Source organism: Salarias fasciatus, chromosome 5, assembly GCF_902148845.1.
Source record: "Salarias fasciatus chromosome 5, fSalaFa1.1, whole genome shotgun sequence".
NCBI classification, from domain to species: Eukaryota; Metazoa; Chordata; class Actinopteri; order Blenniiformes; family Blenniidae; genus Salarias; species Salarias fasciatus.
This window is the reverse complement of record NC_043749.1, coordinates 25,388,391-25,404,898: the sequence shown is the minus strand read 5'-3', so window position 1 is coordinate 25,404,898 and position 16,508 is coordinate 25,388,391. Positions and strand designations below refer to the sequence as shown.

General features: G+C 44.8%; 2 protein-coding genes across 4 annotated transcripts; one reads left to right on the top strand and one right to left on the bottom strand.

Annotated features, from left to right (window-relative positions):
* Window positions 1-80: 80 nt before the first annotated feature.
* Window positions 81-11,163, bottom strand: LOC115389336 (coiled-coil domain-containing protein 30). 3 transcript variants are annotated; one of them, XM_030092829.1, is made up of 21 exons: window positions 11,025-11,163; window positions 9,835-10,008; window positions 9,652-9,772; window positions 8,934-9,112; window positions 7,976-8,086; window positions 7,495-7,642; window positions 7,304-7,375; window positions 6,467-6,582; window positions 6,267-6,338; window positions 5,808-5,876; window positions 5,615-5,713; window positions 2,756-2,866; window positions 2,611-2,667; window positions 2,406-2,503; window positions 2,229-2,322; window positions 1,926-2,038; window positions 1,605-1,746; window positions 1,355-1,491; window positions 1,171-1,288; window positions 405-454; window positions 81-323 (listed from the first exon to the last, which is right to left on the bottom strand). In XM_030092829.1, the coding sequence occupies exons 1-21, from the start codon at window positions 11,037-11,039 to the stop codon at window positions 146-148; spliced, it is 2,274 nt and encodes a 757-aa protein (XP_029948689.1). In that variant the 5' UTR covers window positions 11,040-11,163; the 3' UTR covers window positions 81-145. The 3 variants fall into 3 exon arrangements, with proteins under 3 accessions (XP_029948689.1, XP_029948687.1, XP_029948688.1); XM_030092827.1 differs by lacking the exon at window positions 7,976-8,086 and having other exon boundaries at window positions 7,495-7,648; XM_030092828.1 differs by lacking the exon at window positions 7,976-8,086 and having other exon boundaries at window positions 5,814-5,876; window positions 7,495-7,648.
* A 1,631-nt stretch (window positions 11,164-12,794) lies between these two features.
* Window positions 12,795-15,976, top strand: emp3a (epithelial membrane protein 3a (MAM blood group)). The gene is made up of 5 exons (XM_030092699.1): window positions 12,795-12,948; window positions 14,632-14,743; window positions 14,863-14,965; window positions 15,116-15,256; window positions 15,354-15,976. Exons 2-5 carry the CDS (start codon window positions 14,666-14,668, stop codon window positions 15,527-15,529), a joined length of 498 nt encoding a protein of 165 aa, XP_029948559.1. The 5' UTR covers window positions 12,795-12,948; window positions 14,632-14,665; the 3' UTR covers window positions 15,530-15,976.
* Window positions 15,977-16,508: the final 532 nt, after the last annotated feature.

Here is a 16,508-nt window from a genome sequence, read left to right as displayed (position 1 = left end):
AAAACAGTAAAATGAGGCTATAACGGAGAAACATCCTATGAATAAACAACCAACGTGTCTCATTTTCCATTATTTATTTAACTTATTAGATAAATAGGGTTAGGGTTAAGGTCTGTACAGCTGGCAGCAGGTAGGTCAACCCCCATCAGCAGAGCGTGCTTTCTGATTGGCTGCCGTCGGCCATGCTGGGGGGGTCGGTCTGGCACTGAGTGGTCAGGTTCAGGTAGCCCATCTCTGCCGATGGAGCGAAGGACCCCGACATGCGGCGGTGTGGGGGAGACGCGCCGCCGCCGCCGCTGCCCCGCTTGGCACCGTCCGACACGCTGCGGGGGGGGGGCAAAGTTCACCGACCGTCAGTTCGGTTTCATCACAAACTGATGAATTCTGCACGAGGACCAACGTACCTGGACGTCTGCAGGGCGGGATGCTGGAGGATCAGGATTTTCTTTAGTTCCTGAACAAGAGAGTTTGTTAAAAAATTTAAATGTAAAATGTGAAGAGCCCTAGAGGCTGTCACAACATGATTTCCACCTTCAGCGTTTAAATCAGTGCATCTTGTTCAAAATCCTCCAGGTTTTATTGGTCAAGTTAAAGTGATTCCTCAGTTAAAAACAGGCCCGGGTTCTTCTCTGTGTGGAGTTTGCATGTTCTTTCTCAGCGTCATTGGCTGAAAACAAAACCTTGAGCTCTGTCCAAGTGATTGACGGCCGTCTGGAAGCCACGCCCCTTCAGGAGGAGCAGAGAGGGGCGGTGGCCTGTTGGGAAAGTGTGTGATATTCCGATAACATCTTCATCTGTCCCATTTGACCTGCTTCCACTTGTTTACTCCAGATTTACTGGAAGCAGATGGACTTTGGCATCACCACTCTGAGCGCACAAGGCGTCATCAAGACAGGTGGAACATTGTTTGGCAGGACAACAATTAAATGACACTGTGTTTTATCTCTGATACGACGAGGCCTGCATCTGCAGATCAGCTCAGACCTGCTGGGTTGTCCGCATATTCACTTCATTTGTAGTTGTTGGATTGACAATAAAATCCCAAATCAATTCCAGCACAGCAAATTTTGCGTTTGGATTTTACAAAAATAGAAAACCTTCCCTCCTCCTTCTCCTGCTCTACTGTCCAAACTGTAACAGTGAGTAAAACAAGCTGAGCTGCAGCCTTACCTCGGCGAAGTGAAGCGAGCGCCTGTTCTGCTGGCTGCGCTGCAGGACGCCCAGCTGGTCGGACAACTGGAGGACTTTGTTTCCCAGTTTCTTATTCTCCACTTCTAAAAAATCCACCCTGTGAATAAAAACAGGTTAAATTGAGGTGAACGGAGTGGGAGGTTTCCGGAGCTGGCCATCGTACCTGCGTCTGGACAAACCGGCCGAGAGCTGCAGGTCTTTCTTGCTGTGCTCCTCCTCATCCAGCTGCTGAATCAATCTCCTCCTCTCACTGAGCAGCTTCTCGTTTTCAGCGTTCATGCTTTTCACCAGTTCTTTCTCCTACGAAGACACAGCGGAGGTTCTCACGCTCGTCACCAGATGAGAGGAGGAGATGCTCTCATCATGAAAAGACAGCGTGAAGGTTGAAGAAATGCAAAGAGCCCGAGATTGACCTTTGCCAGTGAATGTGAGCAGAGGGACAGTTCTCTCTGCAGCCTGTTTATCTTCTCGTTGTGCAGAGCGGTAACGTCGCTGAATTTCTGCTTCGCTCGGCACAGTTTGGCTTTGTGTCTCTCCTTCATCTCGTGGTATTTACTAGGAGACAAAAAGCACATTCTGTCGTTCAGATTGTGATTTTCTCTCCGATCCCTGCAAAAACTAGAACCAATTTTATTAAATCAGCATTATCAATAACACTGAATGTAAATAATCTGTCATGAAGCTTGAAATAATCCGGTATGGTGGGATCGTGGTTAACTTTCTGCTCCTGCTACCTTTGTTCCTTGTCGAGATGTTTGAGGGTTTCACAGATCTCCTCCTTCAGAGTCTCACACTCGTCTCTGGTGGACCACAGCGTCTTCACCGCCTCCTGATCTTCCAGACGCTCCTGAAGCCCAGAACGCAAACACCGACTGAAACAAGCTTTATATCACGTTCTGCTTTGTGAGGCAGCACAGCGATCACCTCCAGCCCAAGATCGATCGGTTACATCCTCGGTCACATTTACACTTGAATCTCAGATTTTTTCCTTTAAGCTATAATCTGCATCCAAACCTGAACCTGAAGTCAGAAATCACCTTTTGTTGCTTGTTTTCTTCATTCAGTTCTTCATTCTTTAGCTTACAGAAATCTTCACACAGCCGTGAATCTGCTGTCTGTTGTTTCCACATCCTTTTAACACAGAGAAACACACTCATTTAAATCTGCACACACACACACACACACACAGTGCGTTTTCCTGAGCACCGGCTTACTTCTGATTGTGGAGGCCGTTCTCTCTGGTGCAGACTTTAGTGATCAGGTTCTCCAGGTCGTTGTGGGAATTCTCCAGCTGCTGCTGAAGAGAACGGACCTGAGGCGAAACGGGAAAGTTATGAATCCATGGATTGAGACGACGGCTTCTCCACTGCTTCTCTGCTAAACTGCAAACATCGTCCCTCGTCTCATGTGAGCACTGACCGTGTTCTGTAAATCTCTGCAGGTCTGACTGCTCTGGATCAGTTCGGCCGAGCGAGACTGGAGGCATCAGAGCGGTTGGTGTTAAACAGTTGCGCTCGGTTCCGTGACAGTGTTTAGACGTGAGGCTTCGTGGGCCGGGACTCACCTCGGCCAGCTGAGCGGCTCGGTCGGCCTGAAGCTGCACAGTGATGAGCTGCTGCTGCTGCTCCTGCACGGCGGCCTTCAGCAGCTCCACCTTCTTCTGGAGAGACTCCACCTGAGATGGCACACAGGTTTTGTATTTTGACCACATCATCCTCTTTATGCATGTTGTCCTGCTACCAATGAAGTATACCAGGTGACGTGTATCTCTGTAATGAGAAGGGTTGTGGTCTAATGACATCAACACCCCATATATCAAGTGTGCATAATTATTAGGCTACTTCCTTTCCTTGGGGAAAATGGGTCAGAACAGAGATTTGACAGACTCAGAAAAATCAAAAATAGTGAGATGTCTTGCAGAGGGATGCAGCACTCTTAAAATTGCCAAGCTTTTGAGCCGTGATTGTCAAACAATCAAGCGTTTCATTCAAAATAGTCAACAGGGTCACAGGAAGCATGTTGAAAAAACAAGGCGCAAAATAACTGCCCATGCACTGAGGAAAATCAAGCATCAAGCTTTCAAGATGTCCTTTGTCACCAGTTTTGCCATATTTCAGAGCTGCAGCATCACTGGAGTGCCTAAAAGCACAAGGTGTGCAATACTCAGGGACATAGCCAAGATAAGGAAGGCTGAAAAACGACCACGGAACGTCAAGACTGGGCCAAGAAATATCATAAGACTGATTTTTCTAAAGATTTATGGACTGATGAAATGAGAGTGAATCTTGATGCGCCAGATGGAAGGGTCCGTGGCTGAGAGCTCCACTCCAACTCAGACGCCAGCAAGGTGGAGGTGGGGTACTGGTCTGGGCTGCTATCATCAAAGATGAGCTTGTGGGACCTGTTCGGGTTGAGGAGGGAGTCAAGCTCAAACCCCAGGCCTACTGGCAGTTTCTGGAAGACACCTTTCTTCAAGCAGTGGTACAGGAAGAAGTCAGCATCGTTCAAGGGGTCCTGATGGCATCAGCTCCAGACTTCTCAGGGACTCTGCAGACCAGCTCTGTCAGGTGGTCTGCTACATCTTCAACCTTAGCCTGAGACTGGAAAGAGTTCCTGCCATGTGGAAGACGTCTTGTGTGGTCCCGGTCCCAAAGAGCCCAACCACTTCAGACCCGTGGCCTTAACCTCTCATCTGATGGAGGCTCTGGGGAGACTGGTCCTGAACTATCTGGTGAGCCCATACATGGATCCTCTGCAGTTTGCGTGCCAGCCTGGGATTGGGACGGATGACGCCGTCCTCTACCTGCTGCAGAGATCCCTGTCTCACCTGGAGGATGCTGGGAACACCGTCAGGATCATGTTCTTCGACTTTTCCAGTGCTTTCAATACAATATAGCCATCACTGCTGAGGGTGAAGATGGTGAGGGCGGGGGTTAGTGACCAGCTGGCTGCATGGACCATGGACTACCTCACAGACAGACCCCAGTATGTGAGGCTACGGGACTGTATGTCTGATGTGGAGGTCTGCAGCGCTGGAGCCCCCCAGGGTACAGCACTCTCACCTTTCCTCTTCACCCTGTAAACACCGGACTGCCACTCCTCCACAGACACCCGTCATCTCCAGAAGTTCTCTGATGACTCTGCCGTCATGGGATGAGTGTCAGAGGGGATCTGGCCAAACTACTGTCCATCATGGAAAACTCCTCCCACCCTCTGCACCAAACTGTGAACTCATTGAAAAGCTCCCTCAGCAGCAGACTGGTGCACCCTAGGAGTAAGAAGGAGCATTTCTGCAGGTCGTTTATTCCAGCGTCTGTCAGACTGTACAATGCCGCTGTATAAATTTCATTGTGTGGTGTTTTGACGTGCTTTTTGCCTTCTCCGGTCTGCACACACATCCACACACACCTATTTATGAGCAGTGGCGAATGCCCCATCGTCCTGTGTGTGGTGCTGGGGATGTGCACGGTGTTGTCTGCAATGTTTGCCTGCAAATTTTTTTTTTGCATTTTGTGTTTTCTTGTTTTCCTTTTTATACTTATTTGTATTATATTTGGTACTGTGATACTTCTTCTTTGGACTGCTGTAACAGTGAAATTTCCCCATCGTGGGATCAATAAAGTTTTATCTTAAGAAGAACGTGATTTTCATGTAGGACGATGCTTCATCACACGCATCCAAGTCCTCCACTGCGTGGCTGCCCAGTAAAGGTGTAAAAGAAGAAAAAATGACATGGCCTCCTTCTTCACCTGATCTGAACCCCATAGAGAACCTGTGGTCCCTCATCAAATGTGAGCTGCACCTCTGCACAGTGTCTGGGAGGCTGTGGTTGCTCGTTGCAACGTTGATCATGAACAGGTCAAGACACTGCCAGAATCTATGGATGGCAGGCTTTTGAGTGTCCTCGCAAAGAAAGGCGGCTATATTGGTCACTGATTTCTTTTGTTTTTGAATGCCAGAAATGTATATTTGTAAATTTTGAGTTGTTATACTGGTTTCCCTGGTGAAAATAGATAAGTGAAATGGGTATATATTTATTTTTTGTTAAGTTGCCTCATAATTATGCACAGTAGAAGTCACCTGCACACACAGACATCCTCCTAAGATACTGAAACTAATAAAGCCCCACTCCAACTTCCAAAAATATTCAGCTTTGATATTTGTGAGGCTTTTGTGTTAATGGGGAACATAGCTGTTGTTCAATAACAAAATTAATCCTCAAAAATACAACTTGCCTAATAATTCTGCACACCCTGTATAGATCTACGGTATTCCGGTATATAAATATCTCACAGAGAAAAATAGCATAATATGTCCCCTTTAAAGTCAGACTTAAGAATTCAACCATGTGGGAAGACCCTTGATAGAAATGTTTACACGATTCACTTTCCTCACCTTTAACCCTTTCTGTGTTTGTACTCACAGTTAAGTCTTTTTGCAGCAGATGTTTGGTTTGGATGTTGATTTTTTCTTGCAGATCTCTGCACATCTGGTTGCTCTGTGTCGGCTCTGCTTTAGGATCCTGAAAACACACACACACACTCTTAAAAAGAAGCCATGGATGACTGCCACCAGGACAGACTGTGAAGTGCAAAAGTCACAGCAGTTTGACTCACTCTGACCTTTCCATCAGCCTGAAACTGTTCTGTTATGACTTTCTGTGGCTGCAGCGGTCCCTCCTGCTTCTGCACAAACACAACCTGGGAGTAAATCTGCTTGCCACGGCATTTCAAACTTTATTACTTTCATTACGCAACAGATGAATCATTCAATATAAAACCATTCTGATTCCATTTTTTATCTTATTTGCTCTATGCAGAGTTGGCAAAAGTGCTCACATCCTGTGCTTCAGTAAAAGTAAACCACTATATATAAAACAATCAATCATTAACTTTGGTTCATGATTTTTTTTAGGCCATCAGTCCCATTTTTTTTTTTTGGCGGTTGGAGGCCATATGCACATTCATACAAACACACAACGAGCACGACACACACACAAACGATTTCAGCTCTCGGGGGACTGATTCAAATGTTCTGTCATTTTCAACCATCCGTTTGGTGAAACAGAGACGTACTTGAGCAGTGGGGGTGTGGCTCGTGACAAGCTGCTGCTCCAGCCGCTTCACCTCCTCCTGCAGAGACGCCACCTGAAACACACACACACACACACACACACACATACACACACATAGGGCCGGGGTTAGGCCTCACTCCCTCCTGCGGGGCCTTCTGCAGTGTTTTCCTGGACGTTCCCGCGCCGCTGCAGGTTTCTCACCCTCTGCTGCAGTTTGCTGTTCTCAGCATCCAGGCAGCGAACTCTGCCTCTGAAGGTTCGGCTCTCCAGGTCCAGGCGGTCATTCAGCTCTTTGACCTTCCGCAGCTCCACCATTTCTGTAGAAATAAAGCCCCAGATGTGAATATATGAGTAAAGAACACTTATTTAAGAGGTAACTATTTATTTTGTCAATGCCCTTTTTTCTTATTGTTTAAAAAACTGCCCAATACACTGAGATCCACTGAACAATTCAGTGACTCACAAAAAAAACTCTAAAACTCTCAAAGAAATCATCATTTAAAACTGTAATATGTAACCTAAAAACATTGCTTTTTAATAAATTATTAAACTTTGTCTCTTTCTTCAGAAGAAAGTTCTCATTTTGCAAGTCTGAGGCAGTCATTATATTTTCCTGTGGTGGTTTTTCCTATTAAAAGATCTGGGACTAACAGGCTAATAGGTGGAAGTGGATGATTTAGAGTCATCAGTTAACTTCCAATGTACGTCTTTGGTCTGTGAGAGGAAACCAGAGTAGAAAGAAACGTCTCCAGTTCCTGTCTGTGTAGAAGTCAGTTGTGAAGTGAATATCCTCCAATCTCTGTAAAGCAAAGCTTGTTTTTATTTATTTCCCATGTTTTTCAGCATCTTTTGATTGGCTGCAGCTCAGAAGCTGTTCTCACCTGCTCAGGATGCATCTCTCCCTTAATGCATGCAGTGAAAACATACAGAGAAAAGTTCAGGAGATAAAATTCAGGTGAATCTGTGACAGAAGTTTTCACTTCCCTTCACCGTCTGTGTGCTGCACAGGACAAAAAAGAAGAAGAAGAAGCTTCTCACCATACTTCTTGAGTTTTTCTACTTGGTGTCTGAGCTGCTCCACCTCCTGCTGAGCTGCTGCCAGTTCAGGCTCTGAAAAACACAATCTTCATACTGTCGCTGCACTTCTTCTTTTCTTTAAATAAAGTTTTCAAACCTGCTTTCTTTAAACTACGTGAAACTTTAGTTTCACTCCTCATGAGCGGCCGTACCGTAGGTCTTCTGGGTCATGTGTGCAGACTCCAGCTCGTCCGTCAGGCGGCGGATCTCGGTGTGGGCCATGGCCAGCCGGCGGGAGCCCTCCTCCACGTCTCGCTCCAGACGGCAGCACTCCCGCTCCAGACGGCTCCCCGGACCGGCCTCGGACTGCCGGCAAAACACACGCCGACCGGTCAGCGGCCGGTCGGTACCGAGGCCAACGGTCTGCTCTGAATGCAACGGAAGAGGAGCGGGGATACGTGCACGGAGGGTCGGAGGCACATGCAGGAGCAGGCAGGAGTCTGGATTTCTGCAAAGTTCACTAAAGCTGTGCTGCTATCAGAGCTCAGTAACACTGGAACAGAACAAAACAGCAAACAGGCTGTAGTTATTATTGGATGCTTGTGAAAGAACGACATGCGAGAAGATCTTCCATCACTCTGCATCGGATCAGTTTTAGTACTGATTAGTACCAAAGTGTCTGGCTGCTTTCACATCATGTTTACACACAGGATTCAAAGTGTGTCTGCTCTGTGAAGCCCTGTGGAGTCCAAACAGTCGTTTCCAGGTGCTCTGAGCGTGCCGTGGCGCCCCCTTGTGGCCAGACTGAAAAGAGAATTTGAACCACATTAGTTTTTCTTGATCTTGTAAACGAGTACCAGCCTGAACAGCCTCAGCTAACTCTAGACAGCTTCATCCTAGTAAGAAGATTATTTATGAGTACTTCTTTTTCCTCTCTGTACAGAGCAGCAGCACTGAAACCGATCATTAAAACCATCCTGATATGATGCAGCATCTTGTTATCCATCATTAATCCAGCAGGGCAGAAACATGAGGAATAACTGCAGTTCTCAAATATGTCCCTTGTATATTTGAATTATTTAGTTTTGTGTTCTTATTTTAGATCAGGGGTGTCAAACACATTTCGGTTACAACCCCTTTAATATAGTGCCATAATACCCTTGAAGTTTTAAATTTGAAGATAGATACAAAAACAAACAATTACCGGTACTACTGAAAATGTAAACAATTTCAACATAAAGAAGATTTTAATGATACTTTCTGTTGCAAAATATAGTAAAGTGTCCAAAGAAACTATTCCATAGCTGTTCCATTGTGCATGATTTTACAAATTCACACGTGATTTATTTTTGTCAGCCCTGTATTAGATATGAAAATAGGATGTTCACATGCCATCACTGAGTGAGAATCACTTGAAAATACCAATATATAATGTTGGTAAGACTACAAATGTCAAAATGTGAAATGATATTATTATAGGGGAAATCTGTTATGAGCTGATATGTTTGATGCTGCTAAACTGCATTTATCTATCTGAGAGGCGCTGAAGCAGAAGCGGAGGAGCAGCGTTCGTAGTGAGAAGGTTTTGAGTTCAATATGGATGAAGTAGCAGCTGACACAAGTAGAAGGAAAAAGTCATCGTCTCTCCAACCTGACATACAGTGCCGCTGAACACGTGCACCTCTGTGTTTCCAGCGGGAGTTTCGGCGGTCTCCAGCAGCGACGCCCTCTCCACCAGGAGGTACGCCACCTGCTCGCTGGGGCTGCTGTGGATCAGCTCCGTCAGGCCCTGCTGGTACAGCATCTTCGCCACCTCGCTGATCTGAGCATCTGAGTGGCAGGGAGACAGCAGGGAGACGGAACAGACATGTTAGAGGATACTGATTACTTAGAATCACTGCTCATATTTGGAAGCGATCACTGAAATAAAACTGATCAACATCACAAATGAAGACATTTTGCACATGAATGAGGAATAACCTGAAATTCGATGTGAAAATCCTGATGTAGAGATCTTGTTAGGCATATTAAGGAAAGAAGCCAACACTTGGACAACCATCTGGAAACTTCCACATTTATAATCACCACCAACATTACAACCACCAACCTCAATAATGACTATCAAATGACTTATAAGTGAATGTTATGAATAAAAGCAAAAAGGATTGAAATATCTCACTTCACATGTAATCAATCTTATAAGGCAACTTTTCTGTTGTATTAAAAAAAAAAATTCTGAGCATGAAAGTATTGGATACTTTGATTCTCATAATACATGTTTTAATACAGATATTACAACAACATCTGTGAAAACACTGATGCAGGCTGCTGAGGTTTGGTGTTGAGCTACAGAAGAGAGAGAGCTCCACCTTGCAGCGACACCAGGCGTCTCATCTGCTCCTTCAGCTGGTCGTTCTCGTCCTGGATCTCCTGAGCCAGGACGTCTTTGTGCTCGGTGAAGATCCGGATCTGCCCCAGAGACTTACGGACCTGACAGACACAGAGAAGCGTCACGCCTCGGCGCTCGCCGGTCCCTCCCGGCCACAACTCACCTCGGCCATCTCTGCTGAGTGCTGCGAGCGGTGAGCTTCCAGGTCGGAGGTCACGCTGCTCAGGCGGCTCCTCGTGCGTTGGAGGGCTCGCCACATCAAACGTAGCTGAGCCTCTGTGGGGGAGCCGGGTTCGAGTCCCTCCTGATGTAGCCAGGTGGTGATCTGCTTCAGCTCCTGTCAGTCAGAGCAGGAACGGCATCAGGAAATCCCTTCGATTCTAATACATGAATGTGTAACGACTCATTTTGTTTTGATTTGAGGGTGTGCACAGCCATGTGCAGAATATAAATAAATAAATGAATAAATAAATAAATAAATAAATAAATATCCTGTGTCCATCTCTCACTGATTTATGAGCTAAAGGAACTGTGTTCGGACATTTTTGCAAGGGAGCAGCTGCTTCTCTCTGTGGAGACAGCTGACATTGCCAGCATGTTTTAGCTGAGGAGCTGCTCCCCCTCAATGCATCTGTGCACCACACACACACACACACGCACACACACACACACACACACACACACACACACACACACACACACACACACACACACACACACGCACGCACACACACACACACACACACACACACACCAGCAAAACCAGCTGAGTGTTACTTTTAGGAGAAGAATTTCAAGACTGACACTGATTTTACACAAGATGACAACAGAAAGGAGTCTGTAAATGTGCAAACGTGTGTGGAAGAGTGTTAGTGTAAGAAAGTGAGCGTGAAAGTGTGTGTGTGTGTGTGTGTGTGTGTGTGTGTGTGTGTGTGTGTGTGTGTGTGTGTGTGTGTGTGTGTGTGTGTGTGTGTGTGTAGGAGAGTGATCATGCATGTCAATCACAAACCAACCTAAAATACAGAAATGGGGCCATGCAAAGATGAATACTGGCTGAGAAATAACAACAATAACAACAACAACACGCTTCAAACTATTAATTATGTTTAAAAAGAATGCAAAAGAATGGAAAAACAAACTGGACTCAGTAAAGAAGAGTTTTTAAATGACACGAACACGCACAAAAGTGTTTTCACGAACAGCTGAACTTGATGATGCTGTGCAGAAACGGTTGAATAATGAAACATTGGACTTAATGTCTGGAAAAGTAGAATCCGTCACGTGTGTCTCACTGCAGTTCTGACCTGATGCTTTTATCGACGCTGTCATGAAGGAAACTTTGTGTGTTTTTACCTCTGCTGGATCCATTTGTCCTCGGGTGAGAAAACAGCGCTCTGCGGTGGTTTAAAGTCCTATTCTAGTCTTCATCTTCGCTATTTAGTCCAAACAAGCCGATCAGCTGTGGTTGTTTGTACCGAACGCAGACGGCTCTCCGCAGAACTTTATAGCGGAACGCAGCGTGATGCGTTCACTGTACCTCAGACAAACCAGATGCTCAAATAAGAAGACATGCACACCGCACACATTAAGGTTGAAACATAAAACCATACGAGGCTTAGTATGTGTATATCTGATAAAATCTATAGATGACTTCCAGAAGTTATCCCAATACATTTTTTTGTTTCAAAAATGCTGATAATTCACTGTAATTGTGTGTTGCCCCAGGGTCCATGAACGTATTGTGAGAGACTTTTAACTGCGTGGATCACTGGATAGTTTAAGTTCACTGTTAAAAGTAAGTAAAAATGACAATAACAAAAGTCCTCCACATTTCATGTTGCTATTCTAATTTGTAAAACCCAATGAAATTACCATAATCAAATGACTACTTAGTATTTTAAAATGTAATTTTTTGCCTTAAATCTATAACGGACAAGACAACAATTTGTTTTTATGATTATTTTGTATTTTAAACAACTGTTAATTTAAAGATAATTTACATATATCTTCAGCAAGCTTTATTATATTATTATTATCAAATAGTTATTTTTAACATTAAAATAACTAAGGAACTAAGACGATTATGTGAGAGTCATGATGTCTGCACTTAAAAGTTTCCTCCTCTAATTGATTTGTAGTTTAAGCCTCTTTAGACATTTACATTTATTTTGTAAATATTTTTAACGTTGTGATTGCATTGAATAAGTGTAATTTGGCTCTATTTTGACAAACATTTATAACTTTCTATGTGAAAATCTGGTATGTTCATCAATTCAACTACAGGAGGGCTGATTGGAAGTTCTGCTTTTTGGACTGTGTGTTGGTTCACTCCATGCTCCACATGTGCAGTAGTGACAATTAATGGACACTGGAGCACTGAAGACTTGTCATTACTCAAGAGGCCGGGCAGCCAGGCGTCAGTTCAGTAAATGGAAAATAGAACTTACATCTCCATCCATCCGCCCATCTTCAAGTCTCTTTATCCAAACTGAGGTTGCGACAGGAGGATGAGCAGACAGTCACACACACACAATTTGAAATGTGAGAGGAAGTTGATAAATCTGAGAAAAAACAGGTATATAGAGAAAACGTAGAAGCACACCCAGCCTCACAGACGGACTTGAACTGATGATATCCTCATCCTGAAGTGACTTGCTCACCACTAAACCTCCCAATGACGGAGGATCTATCAGCACTTTGATCCTGTCTTTGGGGATCATGTTGGGGATTAAATGGTGTGTGTTTTGTCTTGGGTGGTCCGAGATTTCCTGCACATTTACAATCACAAGCGGGACTAATCACTGTATGTTTCCTGCCTTTCGGTCGCTGCTCATAGGAAGCTGTGTAATGGTTGCACAGCTGGAGGAATACACAAACACACACACACACACAGAAAATGTAACACACTCATTTCTTCCTAAACACAAAGTCCTGTCATGAATTTACACGCCGTCTTGTGTTCTGTGTCTCGCTGGTGTCTGCAGCACTGCTTTAAGAGAACGTTTCTGCCACCGTGAGTCCAGAGGAATGTTATTTTTGGTGCTGAGTCGGTCCAGACCGCAGATTTGAGGGGGAGGGCAGGGAAAGTTTGGAGGAAATGGGTGTTGAGGACTCCTCCTATATCTAACTCCACATTCCTCCTCTGCGTCCGTCTCTCTGACTCCTGGAGCAGAAACGTCTGGACGGAGAGGAAGAGCTTAGGAAGTGGACTTCTTGGCATCTCTACACCCAGAGGATCACTGAATGTTTTGGATTTCAGGGGTTTGAACCTGAACTGGTAAGAACTTCCTCCAGAAAACAACAAATCTTCAAGAGAAATGGTGCTTTCCTGACACATGCAGCCATCATGTCATTTTACAGGCTGCGCCCAAAAGACAGAACCCTGCTGCTTGAACATCCATGAAATGATTTGCCGCTCTTTGACGAGATGCAGGATCTACAGTTTATTTGGCTCTATTTGTGCCAGATATGTCAAACTGTTACACAGAGCAGATGCAGCAGCTTGTTTTGAAATAGTTCACCATCCGAAAGCAGCAGTTCCCCGATATGGGAGAAGAAGCACAGAGAAAAAGAGTCTGGATGTGCAGAGGGACCTGGGTCTGTTGAAAACTGTTAAAATTAGCTGTTTTGTTCAATTTTTGCCGAATATGATGTATTTTCTGTCGTATAGAAATGAGGCATAAACTCAATATTCCTACTGATGTTTGGACTTTGAGCATCACCATGTCCTTAAAAGCCCAGAATGTAACAGCTGTATCCATGGGAAGTGAAACTTACAAGTCGTTCTTAACCATGCCACTTCTCCTTTCTGTTTAAGTCCTCAATAATGGTTCCTCGTGGGGGGAACAGATTTGGATTACAAGAAAAGATACTGAGTCACTGAGCCTCTGCTGTTTGACTTGATAGCAACCAGCCTAAACACACACACACCTGCTGAAGCTTCCTTCTTTATGTTCTTCTTTTCTTTTAGACAGGAAGTAGAACTGAAAATGCTTTACAGGTGACTGAAGGAGGCACTCAGTGATGCCAGAGGGTCTGATGGGACGTCTGGGTTCATAAAACACTATTAATTAGACCAAACAGTCAGATGCCAGATGGAGAGCACTATCAAAAAGTAAATAAAATTCAACACTAGAGAATTTTAATGATATTTGAGGCTCTTTTCTACCCAAGAACTTTCGAAGTTGCACAGATGTTTTAAAATGAACATCTTTATGAGCCATTTCATTATGACTACTTCTTTGTAAGACATTGAAATTGCTCACGTTTCATGTCTCACAGCTTAAAATGACAAATGAGACACATTTAGAATTCTGCAAAAGGCTTTAAAACTCTGTCAACACATCTCATGCACTCCTGTGAGAGAGGATGCCCCCACTGTGTCGATTATCACTTGACAGAAACGTGTGCTCTGTCAGTTTGTCATCACTTGTCAGTGAAAGGTTTGCTGTTGGACTCAGTGAGAGGTCAGAGGAGTCTCGTCGGGCTCTGTGTTTGTTTACAGCGGGTGCTGGCGTCCTGGTTAACTCCTCGGAGACCAGACCGACTCTGGAGATACGGCTCAGCCTTCCCTTCATCCCCGCCATGCTCCTCTTTCCATAAATAAGCAGAGATTGTCAGTGGAGATGCACGGTGATGAAAGTCCTCGGGGTTTCCTTCTGGGGCAGAAAAGAGAGACCACACCGCTCTTTTCATTTCATGGATGTGTGGATGGATGGATGAATGTGCTAACCACCACTACAACACAGTGTGCCGAAAGTTTCACTTCCTTTTTCACTCGCTATTAAAAATTGACTAAATGTGCAATGGATACGATTGAAGTTTTGAAAATATTTGTGTCATAAATGCAAGTTTTGTCAAATTATAAGAGAAACTTAATATATGGAAGCACGTTTTCCTTTCACTGGTTGATAATAGCGTCATCACTGAAACCATCCTTCTTTTTTCCTTTTTCTTGCAGAACGCCGGAGTCTTCCTCACTCCTCTTCGCTGCCATGGTCTTTCTGCTGGTTTCTCTGACTGTGCTGCATTTGGTCACCTTGGCCTTGCTTCTCATCGCCACGCTGGAGAAGGTGAAACTCTAGTATTGACTCCTTTTTTTCTCCAGGAACTGTCATCATTATTCTGTGTGTTATTTGTGGATTTCAAAAAAAAGCAGCACATAAAGTGGAGTGTTTCTTTATGCTGACAGTCGTGGTGGGTTTGGGCTGAATCGGAGATCACTGACCTCTGGTACAACTGCTTCCACGATAATGCAACCAAAACCTGGCTGTGTGCCACCACCAGCGAAAGCGGTGAGTTCTCTTTTTCCTGATCCGGCTCATGTTCTGCAGCTGTGACTGTCCCTGACCTGTTCTCTCTCTCTCTCTCTCTCTCTCTCTCTCTCTCTCTCTCTCTCTCTCTCTCTCTCTCTCTCTCTCTCTCTCTCTCTCTCTCTCTCTCAGACTGGCTGCAGTCCGTCCAGGCCCTCATGATCCTCTCGGTGGTCTTCTCCTCCATCTCCTTCCTGGTGTTCCTGGCTCAGCTCTTCACCATGTCCAGAGGAGGCCTCTTCTACTTCACAGGCCTCTGCCAGGCCTTCGCAGGTCTGTTTTTTTTTCAAATTGAATAAATACAGCGACAGTATTTCTGTGACATGACCTGAATAAGAAGATTTATGATGAGCTTTTTCGTGTGTCACAGGTTTCACGGACTTCGCAGCCTGCCTCATCTTCACCTTCCACAGAAAAGAGATCCTGAACGACTCCAGAGACCTGAGCAGAGGACGCTTCGGGTACTGCTTCATCCTGGCCTGGCTGTGCGTGCCCCTCCTCCTGGTGAGCGGCGTGCTCTACGTCCACTTACGGAAGAAGCAGTGAGACGCGCCACAACGGGAGAAGCAGGAACGGGAAACGCCTTCCGCCAAAACCGAGAGAGTGAAAGACGCCTTTAATTCACACGCTTGTGTTTTTCCCTCCGACTCGGTTTCCACCCTTCAGTAGTTTGTGAGACATGAAATCATCCCGCCGGCATGCGGCTCCGACAAACACTTCATTGTGACACATCGAGACAACTCCAGCTAATAAGAGCTCACTTGTACTGAAGGATCAAAATCTCATATCCAAGTGTTACATGAAGGACTCAAACAGCAGATAATAAACACGTCTCTATGTTTACTCACCGACTCAGATCACTGTGTGGAGCTCAAATCATCTGTTTGTGTATCCAGAACTGTAAACGTGTTTGCTTTTTTTTTTTTTTTTAAAGGCAAAACTGTAAGTGGTTTTATGAGATGTTTGACTTTCAGGAGATAATAAAAGACGTTGGTTTTATGAGCATTCCTGTCTTTACGGGGAGAGAACAGAGTGAGCCAGCTTTTATTTTGTTCTGAAAACCCTCGGATCACTGACCCGAGACCAACGGCCAACACAATCTGTGGATTAGTTTCAAAATATCTTCAAACATCTGCAAAAAAAAAAAAAAAAAAAAATGTCTGCAAAATGTTCACCGGTGATGTCTCGGTTTAATTCTTGTGAATGATAAAATGTGAGAATTCAGGTTTCAGCTTGTCACTCCGGTCTCCAATAAGCTGCAGTGCAACTGTTGCATTACCTTCGTGTTGTAGGTACTGTTGTACCGAATCCCAAATGAATATTGTGCAATGTGCATTTAAATGTGACATCCGTAAAACATCATGCAAGCAATCACTTGGTTTTCACACTCGGTTATCTCCAGCACTCCTGAGCGGCTGCAGTCCTCTGATTCCCACCATGGTCGAGGAAAGCCGCTCTATTGTTTTGTGTTCGAATCACTCGTCAGTGTCACATTCATGGTTTACTTTGCTCGCGTTGCACTCTG

What these genes read in the sequence shown, in the direction of transcription:
- LOC115389336 (XM_030092829.1), bottom strand. An exon ending in AACGGCCTCCACAATCAGAA is followed by an intron (nt 2,323 to 2,405) that starts GTAAGCCGGTGC and finishes CTGTGTTAAAAG; the next exon opens with GATGTGGAAACAACAGACAG. An exon ending in GCCGGTTTGTCCAGACGCAG is followed by an intron (nt 1,289 to 1,354) that starts GTACGATGGCCA and finishes TTTTATTCACAG; the next exon opens with GGTGGATTTTTTAGAAGTGG.
- emp3a (XM_030092699.1), top strand. Translation starts at nt 14,666, where the DNA reads ATGGTCTTTCTGCTGGTTTCTCTGACTGTGCTGCATTTGGTCACCTTG. An exon ending in TCATCGCCACGCTGGAGAAG is followed by an intron (nt 14,744 to 14,862) that starts GTGAAACTCTAG and finishes TTATGCTGACAG; the next exon opens with TCGTGGTGGGTTTGGGCTGA. An exon ending in TGCCACCACCAGCGAAAGCG is followed by an intron (nt 14,966 to 15,115) that starts GTGAGTTCTCTT and finishes TCTCTCTCTCAG; the next exon opens with ACTGGCTGCAGTCCGTCCAG.